Raw genomic sequence first — 21,787 nt, 5'->3', positions numbered from 1 at the left:
GACATTCTGTCACAAACCGGGGGAGCAGGTCTGATAGGAGCCCAGGTGCAGGGGATACGAGGGGCTCTGTCTGTACCCCACGATGCATGATGGCTTGGGGTTGGTACAGACAGGCGCCGGAAATAAACCACAGACAGAAGATGCGGATTAAGAGTTGTATTGTAGATGATGGTACAACATACAAACAAGGAAAGTCTCTTGGCTGAAAGCCCTCTGTATGGGGCACACACAGCAGGAAGCCCTCGGGATGGGGCACACACAGCAGGAAGCCTTCGGGATGGGGCACACACGGCAGGAAGCCCTTGAGATGGGACACACACGGCAGGAAGCCCTTGAGATGGGGCACACACGGCAGGAAGCCCTCTTGCAGGGCACACGGCTAGAAGCCCTCTTCCAGGGCACACGGCACGGCTAGAAGCCCTCTTCCAGGGCACACGGCGCGGCTAGAAGCCCTCTTGCAAGGCACACGACTAGAAGCCCTCTTCCAGGGCACACGGCACGGCTAGAAGCCCTCTTGCAGGGCACACGACTAGAAGCCCTCTTCCAGGGCACACGGCATGGCTAGAAGCGCTCTTGCAGGGCACACGACTAGAAGCCCTCTGTCAGGGCACACGGCAAGTTGCCCACTTGCAGGGCACACGGCAGGTTGCCCACTTGCAGGGCACTCGACTTGGGAGTCCACTTAGTGGGGCGCTGGCCGCAACTCAGGAACAAATCAAGAAACAAAGCAGGAACAGATCAGGAACCAAAGCAGGAACAAATCAGGAACTAAAGAGGGAACAAATCAGGAACCAAAGCAGGAACAGATCAGGAACCAAACAGGCAGTTCTATAACATCAATGTCAAGGCCCAGACTGCAGGGCTGGGCAGGTTTATAAAGGCTGACTTGATCAGGTAATCAACTGCAGCTGGACCTGATGTTACCTTTCGCCGGCGGGTCTGTCCAGGGAGCTCCGCTGCTGCCGCCCTCGGGTGGGGGCATCCTCGAGGGTGCCCGCCGTCGGGTCCTCCAGCCATGCTCGCCGCCGGGGATCGCCTTCTTCGCCATCCTCGGCCGTCCTGGCGTCTGTCTCTCCTGCCGGGTGGTCCTGGAAGGGTTCTGCTGCCGTCCTCGGTGCACTGGAGGTGCGCACACGTGCACACTGTCATGGCGGCCAGGAATCCCATACCCAGCAACTGCGTACTTCACGCTAGGGGGCGGGTCCTCATGCTTTTTATCTGATTGGCTGATTATTGCCTGCAGCTGTTTGGCACCAAATTTAAACCCCCTGCTCACTCTAATCTGAGCCCTTGTTTGGTACAAACGTTATCACTGTCTCAGTGTGTTATATTCTGATTTACTGGTTTCCTGACTCCTGCTTTGTTCTTGACTACTCTTTGATCGCCACCTGGATTGACTTTGGATTGCTTTTTGGACTTTGCCTGTTTGCTGCCTGCCTCGACCTTGGACTGTGACCTGTTTATTATATTGGAACTTTCCTACTGTTGTCCCACTATTCCTCCTGCTACTACCCGTCCTGATATCCTACCATTCTGCATACGGGACCCGTCTCTCCTCGAATTGTTACACCTGATAATCAGTCTGAGTGGCAAGGGCGGCCACTAGTGGCTGAAAACGTAAAATGAGTAGCACCAAGTTTAAACAAGTCTATACAGCGAAGGGTGAACATTACACACGGAGACAGAGATGGAGACAAACAACGACGACAATGACAACGACGACAGCGACAACGACAGAAACAAGAAACAAAAAAAACAAAAAAAAGGGGGGGAGACGGGTAAAAGGTGGGAGAGTACGGGTCAAAGGGGAGGAATGAGGGTCGGGAGACACAGGGAAGGGAAGGTCTGAGGAGAGGAAAAGGAAAGGGGAAGAGAGGAGAAAGACACCAACTACGCCCACCGGGAAAACCAAACCCAGTAACTGAAGGGCGACACCGTGTAGGGGGAGGAACCACTAAAACAACAAACCCCCCACCAACATACATATGGAAGAGAGTAACCACGACCATGGGAGTAATGTATCAGAACATGTCACGGTGTCAGCAGAGGGAAAATGCGTGTGGTGAAAGCGGAGTGCAACGACCCCAGGAAAGGGGAGGGTAGAGTAAATATGGTAAGGTTGCTGCACCAGGGATGCATCGTGCGAGTGAGCGGCGAGGCACCAATTGGCAGACAGGGAAGAACACCCACGGGTTCGGTGAAACAAAAAAAAAAAAAACAGTACCAGTATGGAAAATAAATAGACAGGCACATGACCGGTAAGATCCACGTCAGTGGAAAAGACGCGACATGGTGTGCATAGGGCACCAGAGACCGTTAGGCAAGTGGGCTGAATCACCCATAGTTGCAGCAGGGGGCGAATGCGTACATTGGGGATAGTGTGCCACGACCCCGTCAGCAGGGAGTGTAGAGTTGAAACATATGGGCATTAATAATATTTCGTGAGAGCAAGCGGTTAGGCACAATCTGACACTCATATGGGGGAAAAAAAAAAAGGAAATTAATAAAAGTCCCATAGTGGAGAATGTGGGTGTGCACAGCGTGGGTGTTGATGCCGAAAATGGGGCATATGACAGCAAGAAAGTTCCAATGAAAGTCTAGTAAGTGCAGCGAGTGAACGATAGATGAGAGAAGGTTTATGCCTCACGAACAGCTACTCCTCAATGTCACCCAGGCGACGAGAAGCCTGCGTGGCTGGTCCAGACGATTACGGCTCTGAGGCGGTAGAAGGACACCCGGTGTCCTCCAAACGGCCAGGTGCCCACCTCTCGCGCTCGAAGCATGATGGCTTCTTTCCCCGTAAGTCTGCAAGGTGGCAGATAACGTCTCTGGGGGGGTCCCGGGTCCCCCTCTAGGGCGAAGGGCCCTATGAGCTCTATCCAGAGGCATCGGGGAGTCAGCTGAGCGGCCCAAGAGACCGTTGAAGAGACTAGTAAGGAGCGCCTTCACATCTTCTGGACCGTCCGACTCCGGGATCCCACGGACGCGAATATTGTGTCTACGGCCCCTGTTATCAAGATCTTCAATCCTGCGGCGGAGCTCTTGCAGATAACGAGAATGTTGCGTCGCCGTCTGTTGGGACTCAGTGTTTGCCAGCTGGTGTTGTGTCGTGGAGTCCTCGAGGGTCTGCACACGTTTTTCCAACGTGGCCAGGTCAGAGTGTACAACAAAGACCTCGTCGCATACCACCTGCTTAAGCTCTGCGATTAGCAGCGAGAAGTCGGACTTCCACGGCGCGGAGGAAAAGAGTCTCACCACCTCTGGAGGCTAGGATGCAGGCGGTAAGTGCGATGCTGATGCTGGCTCCTCAACCGACGAGGAACTCGCCAGGGTTGTAGCCTCGTGGTCCTCAGAGGCCTGGGAGGCCAGGTCTGCCGGAGTCCGAAAGTACTCATGGAAGGAAGGATTGGAGGAGCGCGAACGGTCCCCCGGTGTAGGAGGATCAGTGGCCGGTTTTTTGGAGCGACCCATGATGGCTGTATGCGTAATTTAGCGCTATAAAGTTGCGAGCGGCGGCGGAGACATCGGCTCAAGCGGCCATCTTGCTCGGCGGTCGGACGCGCCCCCACCCAGGTAGCATGTTTATGGGACAAAGATGTTGTACGCTCGGCTGTTTGGGGACCATGTAGACTCATGCTGGGCTGTTTGGGGACAAAGATGTCACGTCCTATGTGTGTAATTTGGGTGCTGGTCAAGTTCTATGTGGGCAATGTGAACGCCAGGGCTGGCTTTGGGGTGTGCAACCTGTGATCTATGCCTGTAATTTAGGGGGTTTTAGCTATACCTTTAATGCTATGTTTTTATGTGAATTCCAATTGATCTATACCTGCAAAGCTGGGTTTTCGTGTTATTCTGTGGATCTATATCTGCTATGCTATGTTTCAGAAATTATTTATGTTTACCTGCAAATACAGGATTTGTATATCTTACTCAGTTAGTCAATACCTGGAGTGCTGTTTCCATGTGTTGTTTATTTGATCTATACCTTCAGTGCTGAGTTTACATGCGATTTCCAGTTGATCTATACCTGCAATGCTGGGTTTGTGTGTTATGTTGATCTATATCTGCAATTCTATGTTTCCATACATGATTTATGTATACCTGCAAATACAGGGATTTTATGTCTTATTCAGTTGCACGTGCTGTTTCCATGTGTTGTTTATTTGAACTATACCTGAAATGCTGGGAGTAAGTAAAAGAGAGGTGTGGTTTAGTGAATGAGGGGACAAAGGGACTCTGGGGATGATTATGGGTGCACAATGCAGTCAGAAGGAGGGAAGACTGCACTGACTCTCACAGTCTTCCCCTGATCTGCAGTCAATGTGGCAAATATTTTTTTTTGTGTGGTAGCGGAAGGAGTGACTGCATGCTAGGGAGCGTGGAGCAGGGTCCAAGGAAATTCTTTCCTGGGCCCAATCTTTTCACTATAAAATATATTGGCACCAGGGGCAAATATTTAAAAAATATTGTCAGCAGGGTCTTATATTAAGATATATTGGCAGCAGGGTCAAATATTAATATATATCGGCAGCAGCGTATAATATTCATAGATATTGGCAGCAGGGGCTAATATTAATACCATTTTTGCTTATTATTGCTGATTATAAGACAACCCCCCAAAATCTGAATAATTAATTTAGGAAAAAAAAGAAAGCCTAAGTATTTTTTCATGTTTAATAAAAGCTATGATTGAGAAAAATATTTTTTTTGTTTTTATTTCCTGTTATTTGCCAACTTGCCCCTCCAGTTATGCACATCTGCCCCCAAGCTTGCCACTCTGCCTCCCTGATATGCCTTATACCCCCTATATGCCACTCTGCCTCCCTGATATGCCGTATACCATCCTATATGCCACTCTGCCTCCCTGCTATGCCTTCTACACCCCTTATATGCCACTCTGCCTCCAGAAATGCCTTATACCCCTACCCCTACCCCCTACCACTCTGGCATATAGGGGGTTAAAAGACATATCATGGGACAGAGTGGCATATAGGGGGGTATAAGGCATTTCTGGAGGCAGAGTGGCATATAGGGGGTTAACGGGCATTTCTGGAGGCAGAGTGGCATACAGGGGGTTAAAAGGAATATCATGGGGCACTCTGCCTCCAGAAAACCCTTATGCCACCCATACAACCCCTCCCCGACTTACCAGTGGTGGGGGCAGCGGGTGTTCCACCGGAAGTTCTATGAGCAAGGGAAGGTCATGTGACGCCGGTGCTGTGTCATAGATGCTACAGCAGAAGTAAAAGCAATAGCGGGGGTTCTGCGTTGATCGAGTAGTCATTCGCCGGCTGGCAGAGAACTCCACGCAGCACTGCGGGGAATTCTCCTCTCTGCCAGCTGGGGAAGGTATGTGAGATGTACGTAGACAACCTCCAATGCTGCTGCCGGCACTTTCGCTCAGTGACAGACGCCCACTGTAAGTGCCGGCAGCAGCTGAGGTTACCAGACAGAAGTATCCAGGTCCCCTGCAGCGCTGCGGGGGATCTGGGTCTTAGTCTCATAGTCAGACCTCATTTAAGGTCTGATTAGAAGACGACCTTGGTTATAAGACGAGGGGTATTTGTCTTATAATCGAGCAAATACAGTATATATCAGCAGCAGGGGCTAATATTTATATATATTGGCTGCAGAGGCTAATATTTATAAATATATCGGCAGCAGCGTATGATATTAACCCCTTAAGGACAGTGGGCGGTCCCAAAACCCATTGAAAACAATGCATTTTGAGCCCGTACATGTACGGGCTTTGTCATTAAGGGGTTAAATATATCGGCAGCAGCATCTAATATTAATATACAGTATCTCACAAAAGTGGGTACACCCCTCACATTTTTGTAAATATTTTATTATATCTTTTCATGTGACAACACTGAAGAAATTGACCTCTGGTACAATGTACAGTAGTGAGTGTACAGCCTGTATAACAGTGTAAATTTGCTGTTCCCTTAAAAATAACTCAACACACAGCCAATAATGTCTAAACCTTGGCAACAAAAGTGAGTACACCTGTCAGGATTCCACCCTACTAGCCCGGACCATGCAATAATTATTTGCTGTCATGTGTGTCTGCACACACTAGTGGCCGCTCTTCTCTGGAGCACCAGTTATTGCAGACCTGGGCAAAGCACGGCCCGCGGGCCACATCCGGCCCGCTGAATAGCTCGGACCGGCCCGCAAAGAGTGTCCTGGTGACTCACCAATGAGTCCGGTGTCCCCCCCCGCCCCGGTCACTTACCTTAAACTCCTGTGTTGGAAGCGTTTGTCTCGGGTGCCGGCGCTTTACGCTGGGCGCCGGCATATGACGTCAGACGCCGGCGATCAGCAGTGAAGCGCCGGCACCCGAGACAAACGCCTCACGCTTCCAACACAGGAGTTTAAGGTAAGTGACCGGGGCGGGGGGGGGGAGATCCTGAGAAGGGGGGGTTAGGGAGTTAGGGGGGAGATCCTGAGAAGGGGGGGTTAGGGAGTTAGAGGGGAGATACTGAGAAGGGGGGGTTAGGGAGTTAGAGGGGAGATACTGAGAAGGGGGGTTAGGGAGGGAGGTCTTACTGTGTGTGTGTGTCTTACTGTGTTTGTGTGTGTGTGTCTTACTGTGTGTGTGTGTATCTTACTGTGTCTGTGTGTGTCTCACTGTGTCTGTGTGTGTCTTACTGTGTCTGTGTGTGTCTTACTGTGTCTGTGTGTGTCTCACTGTGTCTGTGTGTGTCTTACTGTGTCTGTGTGTGTCTTACTGTGTCTGTGTGTGTCTCACTGTGTCTGTGTGTGTCTTACTGTGTCTGTGTGTGTCTTACTGTGTCTGTGTGTGTCTCACTGTGTCTGTGTGTATCTTACTGTGTCTGTGTGTGTCTCACTGTGTCTGTGTGTGTCTTACTGTGTCTGTGTGTGTCTTACTGTGTCTGTGTGTGTCTCACTGTGTCTGTGTGTGTCTTACTGTGTCTGTGTGTGTCTTACTGTGTCTGTGTGTGTCTTACTGCGTGTGTCTTACTGTGTTCATAGCTTATTCAGTTATTGTAATAAATATTTTAGCCCATTTTTTAGCTCAAAATATTTTTTCCTTTTTTTTCTCCTCTAAAATCTAGGTGCGTCTTATCAGCAGGTGCGTCTTATAGAGCGAAAAATACGGTATGCACTCCGAAGCCTTGTTCATTTTGTTCACTTCTGTGCTGTGCTAATAGTTATTCAGGCCTTACTTATTCAAGCACCTCTACCAATGACGTAGGCTTGAATAACTTTATTAAACAGCACATAAGTTAACAAAATGGACAAGGCTTCGGAGTTTGTAGTTTGTAGAGGTCTGGCCCTCTAAAACCATTCCAATTTCTCATGTGGCCCCATGGGAAAATTAATTGCCCACCCCTGAGTTATTGATTGCTTGGGACAGCTGAGTATGATTACCTGAGTGGAACCTGGCCAATATAAACCTGCCCTGCCCTTCAGTCAGGGCCTTTGCATTAATGTGTTTGGACCGCTTTGCCTTGGCCCAGTACCTGACCCTGTGTTGTTCCTGCCATCCACCCTGCCAGTGGGCTTCCTGCCGTCTGCCCTGTCAGTCACATGACACCAGGGAGGGAAAATGGCTTATTGGGCCCAATTTGGTAATTTCCACTTAGGGGTGTACTCACTTTTTTCCAAGTTTTAGACATTAATGGCTGTGTGTTAAGTTATTGTTAGGGGGACAGCAAATTTACACTGTTATACAGGCTGTACACTCACTACTTTACATTGTAGCAGAGTGTCATTTCTTTAGTGTTGTCACATAAAATATTTACAAAAATGTGAGGGTGTACACACTTTTGTGAGATACTGTATATGAGAAGCAGGGTCTAATATTTTATACATTGGCAGCAGGGTCTAATATTTTTATATATATCAGCAGCAGGGTATAATATTAGTATATATCGGCAGCAGAGTCTAATATTAAAGAATGAAAACTAACTGCCAGTTCAGCTGTTATTTTTAAATCATATTTTAATCAAGGTCTTTACCTCAAAGAGATAAGTACATATTATGGGTTTTGTCTAAAGGCTGTCTTGTACAGTGGGCATTTACCTTTAAGGGATCCATTTATAAAGTGGATATAGAGGCAAAAGGTGATCATTGTTGACCTTATTTGCATTAAAAAAACAAAAACTGTCTGCGCTTCTTACCCTAATAAAGTTGGCAACAAATATATAAACATGATATAAATGAAAGGTTTTGGTTATATGAATTGGCCAAAGCATAATTAAGCTCACCCGCCACGTCAAGGCACACTCTCAATAGGGTGAGAACCTACTCTCACCTCCTACGTAGTGGACACACAAAGCAGTTTATACTGCTACCAAAACCTGTTTTTTGTGTCCACTACCTATTGAGAGTGTGCCTTGACGTGGCGGGTGAGCTTAATTATGCTTTGGCCAATTCATATAACCAAAACCTCTCATTTATATTATGTTTATATATTTGTTGCCAACTTTATTAGGGTAAGAAGCGCAGACAGTTTTTGTTTTTTGTATACATTGTACAGCCAATACACAGTTTCTTGCAGCATGCTTACGCCTGTTTGGTAGGCCTCGTATTATACATTTGTATTATTTGAGCCTGTGACTAGCTTAGCGCACCGACATTTCTTCTTTTCCTTATTTGCATTCGCCTACCCAGAATTCCTTGTGGTTGTGGCACCACCATGGGATTTCTGGGGGGGAAAATAAGCCTTCTGGCTTGTCTGGTAATTGTGGAAAAAGTGTTTAATAATACTTCTACTACCCCTTAATTTTAGGTGGAAGGGTTTTCCATCACCTTTACCCGCCATAACTTTTGTTATTGGTGTAAATAGATATATATAATGTGTACATTTGGCGTTTTATAATTGCCCCCCACACACACTTTGGTCCCTGTCCCCCCATGTGCCCCCCTAAATATGAAAGCTGGAGATGCCATTGGCCATAGAAATACACATTGCTTGTTACCTTAGCTCTTACCTGGCATATTCTATTACCTCCATAAGGACATTTTGAACATTAATTCCCTGTGTTTTTTGTTTTCAGGCAGGACATTATTATGGACGTTGGGTGAGCTCAGCTAGTGAAGCCCATGTTTGATCTCTAGTGGCCTCATTTTTAATATCACCATGGTTTGTCCTTGAAGTCTATCGTTCCTACCACTTATCGACATATTTTAGGTACAGGAAGAGGGGCTTATTGGTGATTTTGTTTTTAATCATAAGATTTAGTTCAGTTTATTCCATGTTACTAGGTATTGTTTTTTTTTTTGTTTTTCACTTTGTATAGTACACATTATGTGACATCTATCAATAAATGTGCCATAAGCCATAATGCTTTATCAGATGTATAAAAATAAAACCATTAATCCTAATGATGTTCAGAAAAGGTGACACACATGTAGCAACCACGTTTATATAAGGAAAGTGCCATCTATCTAGTAAAATAAAGACCAGCATACTTTCTGATTATTTATTTTATTATTAAATATTAATATAAAAAAAGATATTTTTACAAATAAATAAGTACAATAAAAACATAATAAATAAAATAATTTATCAAGAAAGAAATATCTGATATTTTATTCAACCCTCAAAACACCTTTGGAGAAATTGTGTTAGGATTCTTTGAGATCATCTACAGTACAATAACCACTGCCTATGCCACAATGTTTTGTGATACTGTTTTCTTCACCAGTAAGTATATGAAAATATGTACTTCTGGGAATTGTGGAAACTTGGAATTGTATTATACACATGTAAAAGCAACTTGCCTCACAAATCACTTGACGGTTTCTTTTTTGTGTATATTTAAGAGTGTGTATTAATGTGTTTGTGTTCCTGCACTATATTGTATATATTTTATAAGACTACAATTAAGGCCTGCACTGGCCATCTGGCACACTGGGCAAATACCTGATGGGCTGGAGGCCGACAGTACCCCAGTACTCAACCCAATGCCTCTCTAGTGGCAGATCGGGTGCTGCAGTGTGCCGTTGCCAGCTGGATATGCCCAGTGGCATGCTCCGTCAGCATAAAAACATAGCGTACGGCCATTCAAATCTAGTCGTACGCGCTTATGTCATCAGACGGCCATCAAAGTGCCAGTTTGGCCATGATGCTATGGCAGGTACAATGTTTCATAGTTGGTTTGTGAAAAACTGTTGAGCTTTTCCTATACAGTGCTTCAAAAACTTAGTGGTTAGCAGACAGGTCCTCCAGAACCATCAACAATCTGTGATATTTAACCATTGTCTTAAAATAGAGATATAGTCAGTACCTGAAGCATTAATAGTCCTTGAAGACTGGTTTCAGAAGCACTGTTCTAATTGACTACAATCAATACCAGAAAGGTGTATTCCTCTGTTCATAAACAACTTGTGTTCAGTTATACAAGCTTTATTGTCTACATGCTTCTCCTACTGTGAAGCCTTTATGGGAATAATTACTGAAAATAGGTGTACAAGTAGGTGGCAAACAGTAACTTGAGTTGCTTTATACTTTATACTTGCACTGCTTTATACTTGCACTGCTTTATACTATTAGTTTGAAGGTATCTCTAAACACCAGTTAGCAGCATTGTTTTGAAATGCTGGAGAGGCAGACAAATTAATCCTACTATAAATAAATAGCTAGAACCATAGATACACAATAATAAATAAACCAGTAACAATAATAAATAGCATTTGTTATTACCTTAACTTTTTTAAATTGTAAGAACTAGCTACAAAATACATTAATAGATTTCCTTAACATATCACATAGTTCACAAAATAGATTTTCATTAATGCTAGGGACTGTGCTGAATAATTTAAGGCAGCAAACACAGGTAAAAGGCAGATATGGAATTATGAGAACAGTCACAAGGTGTCCCCACTGCTTAGCAAAGAACTGTTGGCATTGCAGAACTGTCAGACAGTTTGGCTGAAACTAACCAGTTTGTTAGAACAAGGCATAATATTGCGTACATCTCTAAGTGGAAGGATTGAGTACTGGGCTGCTTGGGTCACACCCATTTAGAGCAATATGTGAGCAACAAAATTAAATAAAATACAATAAAAAAGTTGTAGAAAAAAAAGAATACAAGGAAAATGTATATGATACACAGCATAATTTTTCCCTAAGCATAAAACAAACTGTGGTACGATTGCATTTTGTTTCTTTGCAGTTTTTAGTCATTTAGATTTTGGTTTTATAAAACAATAACATATTATAATAACTGTTAACTTTTTACAGCATTTAAATGAGTATTTCAGAGGACATTTATAATTTCACTATTTTTTTGTCTTGATGCTTCGTGCAAAATATTCATGCTGTCAATTGCTGTCTAATTTATTAAAAAAGCATACTCCAGTTCCTAAATGTGGTTTTCAGTGCACACCAGAATCGATTTTGCCAGGACACCAGTGCATTTACTGCATGGAGAAGAGTGTATGCGTTCATTTTTTTATTGGAATTAGAAAATAAGGATGTTAATTAATAATTTGTCTCATTCTCATCCTCTTCAGTCTGCTTCTACTGAAGCAATTCATATACATTTATGCGCTGCCAGTGCATGCACTGTAATACATGTCAGTTAAATTTAGTAGTATGGAAGGTGGTGTTCCATTGAAGCCATGGTGAGTTCAACTCATAAACTACCCATTGACTTGCAAGTATGTGAGTTGAAATCCCAAAGGGATACTTGTGTATATGTGATACAGTGCAAAAAACAGGTTAAATTAGGCAGATATCTTATCTTACAACTTGAATATATAAAAAAAAAATCCAATGTGCATTTTACTTATGTTTAGGGTGCAGTGTTGTGTTTATCAGTCAGGGGAATGAAAAGTAGGATCAAAAAAATTACATAGATTCTATAATACAACAAAACCTAGAAATGTTATCCTGCTCAAGGGACCATAAGACCAACATAACGTAAAGAGCCGTTCTCCAATTTTATATGCACTGATTCTATAGAAAACTACATTCCATATTCAAGTTTTTTTTTCCAGAAAAGGGAATTGGACTGTTGGTCTACCCTTGATAAATCATCCTTGACAAGACAACATTTTCATTTTAGTGCATTATAAAATTGGTAAAGTGAAAAATGAAAGGCAGATTGAGGTACTGAGCATGTTATTACACAACCACCCCAGTGTTTCCAAACAAAGGGGGAAATAAAAACAAATTTGTTGGACAGTCTGATGAATTAAAGAAAAGAGGTTTTGAAACAACAAGGCTCCAGTTATCCATATTCTCCTTACAATGGAGATCAGCCACTAACATATTTTTTCAATGCGTAGGAAAAAAATATACATTTAAATATACCAGTTAAAAAAATAAATAAATAAATAGTTGGTCATTAAAACAGATACGCTACATCACTAGTCTACACGGAAAAGACGTGTAGTGTTTCTTATGTGCTTACACAACTCAGATGAAGCAGAGGGCATATATGCATCCCACAAGGCCCATGAATCCAATCTGATCAAGGTGAGGGCATAGGTGCATTCTAAGAGGCCCTTGGATTCCAGTTGATCAAAGCCACGTCTCAATTTAAATTCAGGCCAATAGTATTTTTACCGCAACATGCTTGTCATTTCTGGATGAAGAAGTTCAAGTTGAAGAACATTCACAGTTTGTTTTTCATCAGAACCAAAACACGGGTAGCATAGTCCAAAAATAGATGGAAATGGTGGAAAATAGCATGGCCCATTTGCACTACCCCCCACTGGGTTGTTGTGTTGGGTAGCTGAGGCAGAGGTGGATCACTGACACGTACTATGTTGTGCTTTATAATCTGTGGAGAAAAAGAAAGCCAAAGTTTGATATTATTGAGCAATGTTTTCATTGAACAGATGGATGCTTAATTATTACTAATTATTTTCAAGCCTGAGCAGCCAGAATTATTGCAAGTAAAGTGCTATATTATCTCTTTATCTCTTTATCTGTTTAGACTGAAACTGTTTACTGTTCCAACTGTATCTTCACTAGTCAGGATGTATTAGGGTAAATATTTAATCTACTACTCTAAAATATTGTATAGGTTTTATTTATATATTACCATACATATAAAGTAATGAGAAAAGAACTGCATGCTGAGATATAGTTTTCCCCTCAGTAGACACTAGAAAGGAACTCATAGAACTTTATATCATTTATAAATGTATGTATTTTTTGTAGCTCAACAAATATTAACCTACGTTATACCAAATGTGTTTTTATGTTTAAACACAACTGTACCTATATAATTTGTCCTTGTTTTACTATGTGGAAATACAAAGTTCTCTTACCAACAAATCTATTTTTTTCACTAGCTTGTCAATGCGGTTATGGACACTGGTAAATTCATGGTCCATAGGCCGAACGACGTGAGCTGCCTTCTTAAGCCAATCAAAATGTTTCTGATATAGGAAGAGGTCAGAGCTGAGTTTTGTGAGGCCTGTCGGAATCTGGAAGAGAATTCAAACATCAGACATTACTGTCTGTCATGGACTGAGATATGTTTCAGAGATACATCTATCACAAGTAATTGAATAGTACATATTTCCACGACAATTTCCACTGGAAACAAGAAGAATCCAGTCTAACATAGGCTAAAATTACTAGTGTTAGGACATTAATTATGAGCATAAGGATAGCAAAAGTCTGAATGGCAAGGCATGCATTAAATATAAAGTAATATGTCAGTGTCCATTCAATAGCCAAATAGGAAAATGCTGCACAGATATCAGTTTTTCCTTAGAGAGAAAAATAACAGTGTAATTGCCCAAGACATTGCCAAATGTATTGTGTGTTTACCCTAGCAGACCTTTAACCAGCATGAAAATACCCCTGCAAATGATCATGTCTCCTAATTCTGGATATAAAATAGAACGTGATGATTTTGGAGACTCAAATGAAATAAACCGTTACTGTTTTGGATTCACACTGAGAGGTTGTGCTAATTGTATAATGATCCCTTATCTCATAAAAGGATACCTAGGAAAATCACATCATAGTTTGCTTTTCCTTCTGAAACAAGCTGCTGTTTCATACTAATAGTGTTATATTTTCCTCCAATTTGTGGCACTTTGCTCAGCTATAAAAATGTGACATGTTTTAATAGCCTGCCTTATTGTTATTTCTCTTTGAAAAAACGTTTAAAATATTTATGTAGGACTTGGTGGAACCTTGAGACTAAACAATAAGTGGAGGAATTTGAAATGTGAAGCAAATGTAGATTTAAACATTAACGCAGGACTTCTTAAATGGTATAAATATCATCTTTTTAACATTCTTTGATGAGTGGTCAATTCACAAGGGACTAAAGTGTGGAACACTTTTATTGCATTAGAAATTACTAAAGTGAGTTGGGAATTATTCCCATGCTTTCAGTGTGCTTATGGAAATTAAACTGAAACAGTGATACATTCATTTGGTAGAAATGAGAAAACTGCTGGCAGATGAAGGGTTACTTTGTTTCTAAACCCAAGGAGCAACTGAGTCAACCACATGGAAACTCTTAAGGCACAGGCCCCTATTTTTAAAAAGGTTTTCATTTCTAAGACGAATGTTGGAAAAAAAAGTGGCACAAAATGAAATGGAGCAGTTTAGGTAAGAGAATTTATGCAGAAAATCCTTAGTACAATCTGTGCTAAACAATTTATGAAATCAGTCATTTAGAATACTGCAATATTTAACAATGGGGTAAGATATAATGCCCTTATTTATGCAGAATATATACTTTTTGAAAGAGTAAATGTCTTCTTCAACACGGAAAATTCATTTTTCACCAATAAAGACTTTTATAAGAATATATTACCAATAATACCATATTTATCTGATTAAACAGGCATGGCAATAAACGTATTATTATTCATAGGTCTGATATCTTATCTAAGCTGGTACACATTTTAACATATGGAAGGTAACCTATTAATTTCATTTTAGATTTTCTTTTAATAATGCATTTTTATTTTATTTGTATTTTTTTTGGAGAACTATGCACATTTAGGAAAAACTTTTTAAAATGTTAACCTTCCAACAATGACAGACAAAAAGGCATTGTCTACATTCAGTTCATCTTTATTGCTAGTGACCAACATTACTGAAGCAGAAACATAAACAGTTGAGCCACATGGTGTCAGCACAGCACACTATCTGCATTATTAGTTTCACTACTCTTCCCAGAGTTCTACTTATTCTTACTTTTTACTGACAATACTGTGTGGTTTGCTTCTAGCATATATTGTTTTGAAAAAGTATTTGTTAGTTTTTGTTTTTGCACGTTTGTGTGGTTCATCCTTCTCAGGCAGGGCAATGAGTGGGGACAAGAATCTATTTCCTACTCCTCTGCATTTTCAGATGGACATTTATTAAGTGTCGTGGGAGGTTTTTAAGCATTTGACTTCCTGGATTTAGAAGATGTGCAGGAAGATCCATGTTTGGAAGTTGTTTCCAAAATCTTGCAGCTGTTGATTACATCAAGTGGCCTGAGCATGACATTCCACATAATATAATCAGAGCTACAGCAGCTATCCCTTGTGATTTCATCTGCATCACTGATGTAAACTTCCTCTGGTGCATTATTGTTAACACCAATGACACAGCTTAATCTGGAAGTGTTATTATCTTTTAAGCATGATATCATCTGTACACAGTCTCAACAAAAATAGAACTATTATTTAGACAACCATGTGATTAATCAAACTATAACGGCTGCTTTCAAGTTTAAAATTAATTTGCAGCATATTTCCATTTCCCAGCATAATAGTAGGATCATAATGATGAGGTCAAGCAACAAATGAATGTCATTTATAGATAAAATCGCACTGCAGGTTTACAGTAAATGCTAATGGAAAATGTAAGTATGCCTGAAAAAGAGATTTCTGTGAAGCAGCAATAGTATTCAAAGTGGTCAAATTGAATACTGAATTGAAGACCGTAAATACAGTAAATATTAACCCACTACCTTTATTGGTAATAAGGTTAATGGTTTGAAATCACACACACACACACACATATATATATATATATATATAACAAATATTTTTTTGTATTCACTTAAAATATTTATGATAAGACATAAAACCTGGAAATGATAATGTTACCTGTATAGTAGATAATTCAATTGCATTTATAGAGAGCACAGGCAATGTATCTAGTTTATGCTCCCCTTCTAATGGATACTTGAATTTCTGCAAAAGAAGAACAGGAACATTTGTATTAGTCTACCACCTGCTTTCATTACAGCTAGAGTCTTCTGTCAGGATGCTTTAAAGTACATTTCAAATATCTAAATATTTGTTCAGAATGCATATATGGTAATGCGTAGATTGAAATACCGGCTGCCAGAGAGGAGGATCCCGCGCAGCGCTGCAGGAGACTTGGGTCCTCCTCTCTAGCAGCCGGTGGATGTCTGCACCATGAATGCAGACAACCTCTGCTTCTGCCGGCACTTCAGTCCGTCATAGAAGCCTCGGCGTGACATGACCTTCCGGCGCTCCTTCATGGAAGCCTCAGTGGAGGTGCCAGGCAGCAGCGGAAGTTGTCTATGGGCATTTTGCAGTCGGCCACCGGCTGCCCCCACTAGACAGTCTGTGAGTCTGGGGGGGGTAGAGTGGCATGTTTGGGGAGCAGAGTGGCATGTCTGGGGAGCATAATGGCATATCTGGGAAGTAGAATGGCATATCTGGGTGCAGAGTGGCATATCAGGGGGCATAGGGCACATCTGGGGGGGCAGAGTGTCATATCTATAAATTAAGGGGGATGGACCTTAAAATGGCTATTGGTTTCCAAATTTCTGTTTGTATATAACATATCCTCTCAAAAGCAGGACTAACTGCATAATAGATACCAAAACTGTTAAAATACATATATTCCTGTTCATTAGATAAAATACTTTTTTACCATTCCACTACTGTGTATTTTTTCTTTAAAAAATGAATGTTTATTTAAAATAGCACCAAACTATAAGTGCCAACACAGTAACTGGAATACATTCTATTATTTTGCACTTTAGCGTAAATTGACAAGGGAAGCTGACTGCAACTAAAATGATCACAACTGCTCCAGAAGCAGAATAGTCTAACTGATGTGACAGAAACATGACTGCGGCCAGAGCAGGAATTACTTACTGGGAGCTCATAGGAACAAAGCTGTGATAAACTGAAAATTACATTACTGCATAACTTCCATTGGTTCTGTAATTCCATAGAACAGTACTGTACTTCTGAAAGTACTGTGAATACTTTTCTGAAACACAACCAACTGCAAAACTCATATCATAGATCTTTATCCATGCCTTGCTTGCTAAGAATTTCCCACTATGTCATTAAAAAAGTTGAAGTTAACAATTCTACAAAGCTTATTTTCACGATATATGACAAAGCAAAACTGCAGAGTATTTCCTAGCTCTTGGTACAGCATTTGAAGTTGATGTGGTTTCAGATTAGCTAGGTAGTCTACAGTGCCAACCTGATGTTGGGTTGGTGGGAATATTTTGTGATAGTTTTCCTTTTTGGGACTTTATTCTTTATATTTTTTTGTAGTCCCCCATAGTGTTAATGGGCCAGTTGGGAAGAACAATGATATCTGTTTAATCTGGACTATTGGTGACAATAAAATGAGAATGATCACCCAAAGGGGCGATTGGGTCCACATTACACCCTTGAATATGCCACAGTACAAAACTATTCTATAATAAATGTTGTGGGATTTAGAATATCTTCTCATTAATGATATGTTACGCAGGGCCACCTCAGCCTTTTATGCTCACCACCACATGAGTAAGTGCTGAGAACAGTGTGAAACACATTAGGTGGCTTTCTTCATGACTCTGATGTGAGAGGTGCACCCCTGCCATTACACAGCATGCTGTGAATTATAATTTTTAAATAAAAATCTATTTTCTATATTGAGGAGTCAGAACTTTCATTTGATACCTCCTGTTGTTATCTCCTACTTCCTGTTTTCTTTGTTACACTTGTTTCTTCTTTTTTTATATAAACTCCCAGGCTAATTTATTAGAACTGCCATGGAATTGCCCCTTAGAGCAGGTGTATGAAAACTAATCTGGGCTATTGGGAAGAAAGGTGCAATTCAATCAATTTGTACTTCCCAGCCTCAATGAAACAGATGGAAATCCTGTGTGGTGTTTATTTGGAGACACTGGTGCAAGCACAACCTTTTTTGTTAAATGCTATGGTGACTTTGCTAATAAAGTGAGCGATTATCAATAACATATTCCGGATAATTACTACATTTACTTACAAAGTTATGGTAGAGATGTTTGGTATCACTTAAGAGATGCTTAGCCATGCTTAGTATATTTTCAAAGTCCACTTTTGGGTCAGAAGGCTTTGTTCTCAAGTGAGGAAAGGCCTTTAACCCCTCACAAAGGCTCAATATAGCTAGAGCTAGCTGACAGAAACTGCCTGTAAATATAAAAAAAAGAAATAGTAATTAAGAAAGCATGAATCTCATTATGGAAAAAATAATTAGAAAAATAATATAGTTGTTCATGTTCAAATGGATAGAGAGCTGCTAATTGCCAAGCGTTATTAGGTGCTTCGAAAGAAAGGTAAATGTGAGCTATTAAGCAACAACGTTATTTAAAAAGAAAAAACACAAATATATCAATTCATGTACACACACTAAAATAAAATTTTTCACAGTATTATTATTTTTTATACAAGGTGGGTCCTCGATGGTTCTACATGGACTGGCAGCTTGCTTTACAGCAAGTAGCTTACAACTTGTAAAATGAAGAAAGTGCCTGTCTTGCCCCACCACCAGTATACCACTACATGAACAAGAATGGTTAAACTTAAGGAACATAGATTTATAGTTGCCTTGTGTGGGATTATGCAGCATAAGTGTGTTATTATTCTGTAATGGACACTATGACATGATTTTCCATGGTGACCCACATTAATCCAGTTACACCAGTTTTAGGAGTAAATATTCCCATCCCACCAAGACCCACCAAGTTGCATAGAACTTACATATTTGACAATAATGGTAGAAATTTTATTGCTTCCTAGCTGTGGAGTTTCTACAGCTGTCTATAACAAAATGTCAGGTTGAGTAAATAGCCCAGAACTATTGAAGTGAAGATTTACCCATTGCTCAACTTCAGCTAGGAAAAATAACATTACAAAATATGTTTTTATAATAGAATTTCTCATAATGACTGGGACAAATTAACTTTTCAACATTTGGTTAGAATCCTATGGAAGACCAGCAGATACTTGTGGGTATAAAAAAGGATAAAAGGACTATGTTAAAATTAAAATCTCACAAGGTCAGGTCTAACTAATAAGGGTCCTGTAGCAGTGCCATAACCACTGTTATAAACATGCCACCTAATTAAAAGAGAAGGAGGTGTGTGGCCCATGCTGTTTATATAAGTGGTCTAGAACAGCTGAATAACAAAATTTTGGCTGTCATCCACCCAGAATGCAACTTTCCTTCTATGCCATTTTAGGGAACACCAAGGATGTAGGAAATATAACAAGTATAGAATATGAAAGTCATTAATTACATACTAGCAATGGAACTATTATTCACTGAGAAAATCCATATAAATATAAATGTATATTCTGGAATGGCATAATTCTATAACAAGAAATATGGTAATCTACACTAAAAATGTACCCTACTTGCATTTTACCTTCGTATATAATCGTATAATATAAGATTAGTAATCTTATATCACGCCTTTTACTCTTTTTCATTCTCTGCCCAGAATTCTTACAGTGCATTGGCATGGCATATTTTGAATTCGGGGAAGGATTATTTTTAGACAGGTCCATATTGAAAGTATTGAAATAATTTCACTTTGCAGCCCACAATCATTTTTGCTGTGTCTCAGAAAGGTGGGAAAATTCCTTCTTTTTGACTTCTGATTTCTCACTGGATCAACAAGCTATAACTAAACATGTCATCATAACCAATTATATACCTGTATATTCTTTATTGCTAAAAAATCTTCCAACCCATGTTTGAAGACATCTACTGAATTTGAAAGCACAACCAATGTGGGTACTAAACTTTTTACTGTAATGAACCCTTTCTTCTCCTTTAGATGAAAATGCCTTTTTTGAAGTCTGAATGCATGACCTCTTGTTCTCTGTACAGTCCTATTTATAAACAGGTCACCAGAGAGTGCCAATTATTGTTGCCATATTTGTATAATAATCATATCTGGTAACTTCTTCACTCTGGCTACCCTTGCGGCACGCGGCCAGGACTGCCCGCTGACGCCAGCAGGCGGTCCCGCTGACATCGGTGGGAGTTCCTGCTTACGTCGGGGGGCGTTTCTGCTGATGTCAACGGGACACGCTCCCATTTAAAGGGCAATGGGTGGGGAGCGGGGCATGTCAAGACCCCGCTCCCGCAACCCGGAGGGTTCGGGGGTTGACCCGGGGGACCGAAGAAGTGGTGCTTCACCCGGAGATCTCCGGGTAAAAACCCAGAGAGTTCCCAGGTATGATAATAATGCCAAATACCCTCTAAAAGTCCTTCTAGTATAAACACATTCGACATCTCTAGTTATCTTCATAACTAAGGTATTCCATTCCTCTCATTTGTTTTGTAGCCCGACTATGAGTTTTAGTCTCTTTATTTGTGGTATCTCCCTAGTGCATTTGAGGAAACAATAAGATTTATTTTTATTATTATGTATCATTTTATAAAACATCTTTTTTTAATTTGATTACCTTTCCATCAGTGGTGAAAAAACTATTTACTTACAGGTAGACAAAATGATTGTGTTATTGGTATACTAATTTTTATTTGACAAAATCTTATGATGCATGCAATTGTACATGTTTTTTAAAATCATCTGTGAAATAATATGCAAAGATTTTCCTTATTGTGGAATATGTGGCACTACTGCTAAGCCCTTCTTTTGATTGCCTCACTGAGTAATGTGTGCGTTACAAATCCAGAATTACTGGAGATCGGTATGAATTAACATTCTTTTGTAAGCCTTTGTTTTCAGTTCTGTTACTTCCCTCCCTTTGTGACATTTTTTTCCTGGCAGCCCTGGCAGACTCGTCGGGCTTAGCTGCCAGATATGTAAAAGGAAGTAAATTCAAAGTTTACTCCTTTGCCTTTTTGTTGCTTTCTTTAAATTAGTCAACTTATGCAAACATCCATTAAATCATATGATGTCATTTTAACCTTCGCTTTGTCTGAACCTTTTTTTTGTCTCCTATTTCAGCCTTACCATGCTTTTGTTTCCTTCTACATTTACCTTGGTATTACAAATATTTCATAACACAGGTTTGAAAGGGAGAATTTGTCACGTAGTGTTCTATGTTGTTTTGTAATTTAGTGCATCCACACGGTATAGTTGTTCACCAATTTGAAACGTTTGTATTACTTAGTTTGAGCTTCATGCACAACAGGTACATGAAAGTAACATAAAAAATGGAAACTATAAAATTAAAGTGACTCAAAAGGCCAGAACTCAGAAATGACCACTGAATCCTGCAACATGGTCATCAATGTATTATAGTTCTGGTGTGTATACGTTTCATACATATCACCAGTTAATGTTTTACAATACTAATACCAGCTAAATACATAACTCTGTTGAAAGTGTTGTTGTAGATAATACATTCTACGGCTTTATTAATAATTTTAATTTTGTTCATCTTTTTTTTATAATCTAATGAGGCTATATTGACTATAGCAATACTCAAACCAGTGCTCAACTAACCACAGCCAATGCATAGAATAGTGATACTTCTCATAATAATTGTTATAATCCATAATCATGTACAATCTACTGATTCCAGTAGCATCAAATATGTATTAACCCCTTAATGACAA

General features: G+C 40.6%; 1 protein-coding gene across 1 annotated transcript; it reads right to left on the bottom strand.

Annotated features, from left to right (window-relative positions):
• Positions 1-12,596: 12,596 nt before the first annotated feature.
• IL11 (interleukin 11) lies at positions 12,597-19,072 on the bottom strand. The gene is made up of 5 exons (XM_053451506.1): positions 19,069-19,072; positions 18,218-18,381; positions 16,057-16,143; positions 13,258-13,416; positions 12,597-12,764 (listed from the first exon to the last, which is right to left on the bottom strand). Exons 1-5 carry the CDS (start codon positions 19,070-19,072, stop codon positions 12,597-12,599), a joined length of 582 nt encoding a protein of 193 aa, XP_053307481.1.
• Positions 19,073-21,787: the final 2,715 nt, after the last annotated feature.

The sequence above is a fragment of the Spea bombifrons genome, chromosome 12, assembly GCF_027358695.1.
Source record: "Spea bombifrons isolate aSpeBom1 chromosome 12, aSpeBom1.2.pri, whole genome shotgun sequence".
Taxonomy (NCBI): Eukaryota; Metazoa; Chordata; class Amphibia; order Anura; family Pelobatidae; genus Spea; species Spea bombifrons.
This window is presented reverse-complemented; position numbering and strand designations above follow the sequence as displayed.

What these genes read in the sequence shown, in the direction of transcription:
- IL11 (XM_053451506.1), bottom strand. An exon ending in AACATCTCTACCATAACTTT is followed by an intron (nt 16,144 to 18,217) that starts GTAAGTAAATGT and finishes CTTCTTTTGCAG; the next exon opens with AAATTCAAGTATCCATTAGA. An exon ending in TGAAAAAAATAGATTTGTTG is followed by an intron (nt 12,765 to 13,257) that starts GTAAGAGAACTT and finishes TTTTCTCCACAG; the next exon opens with ATTATAAAGCACAACATAGT.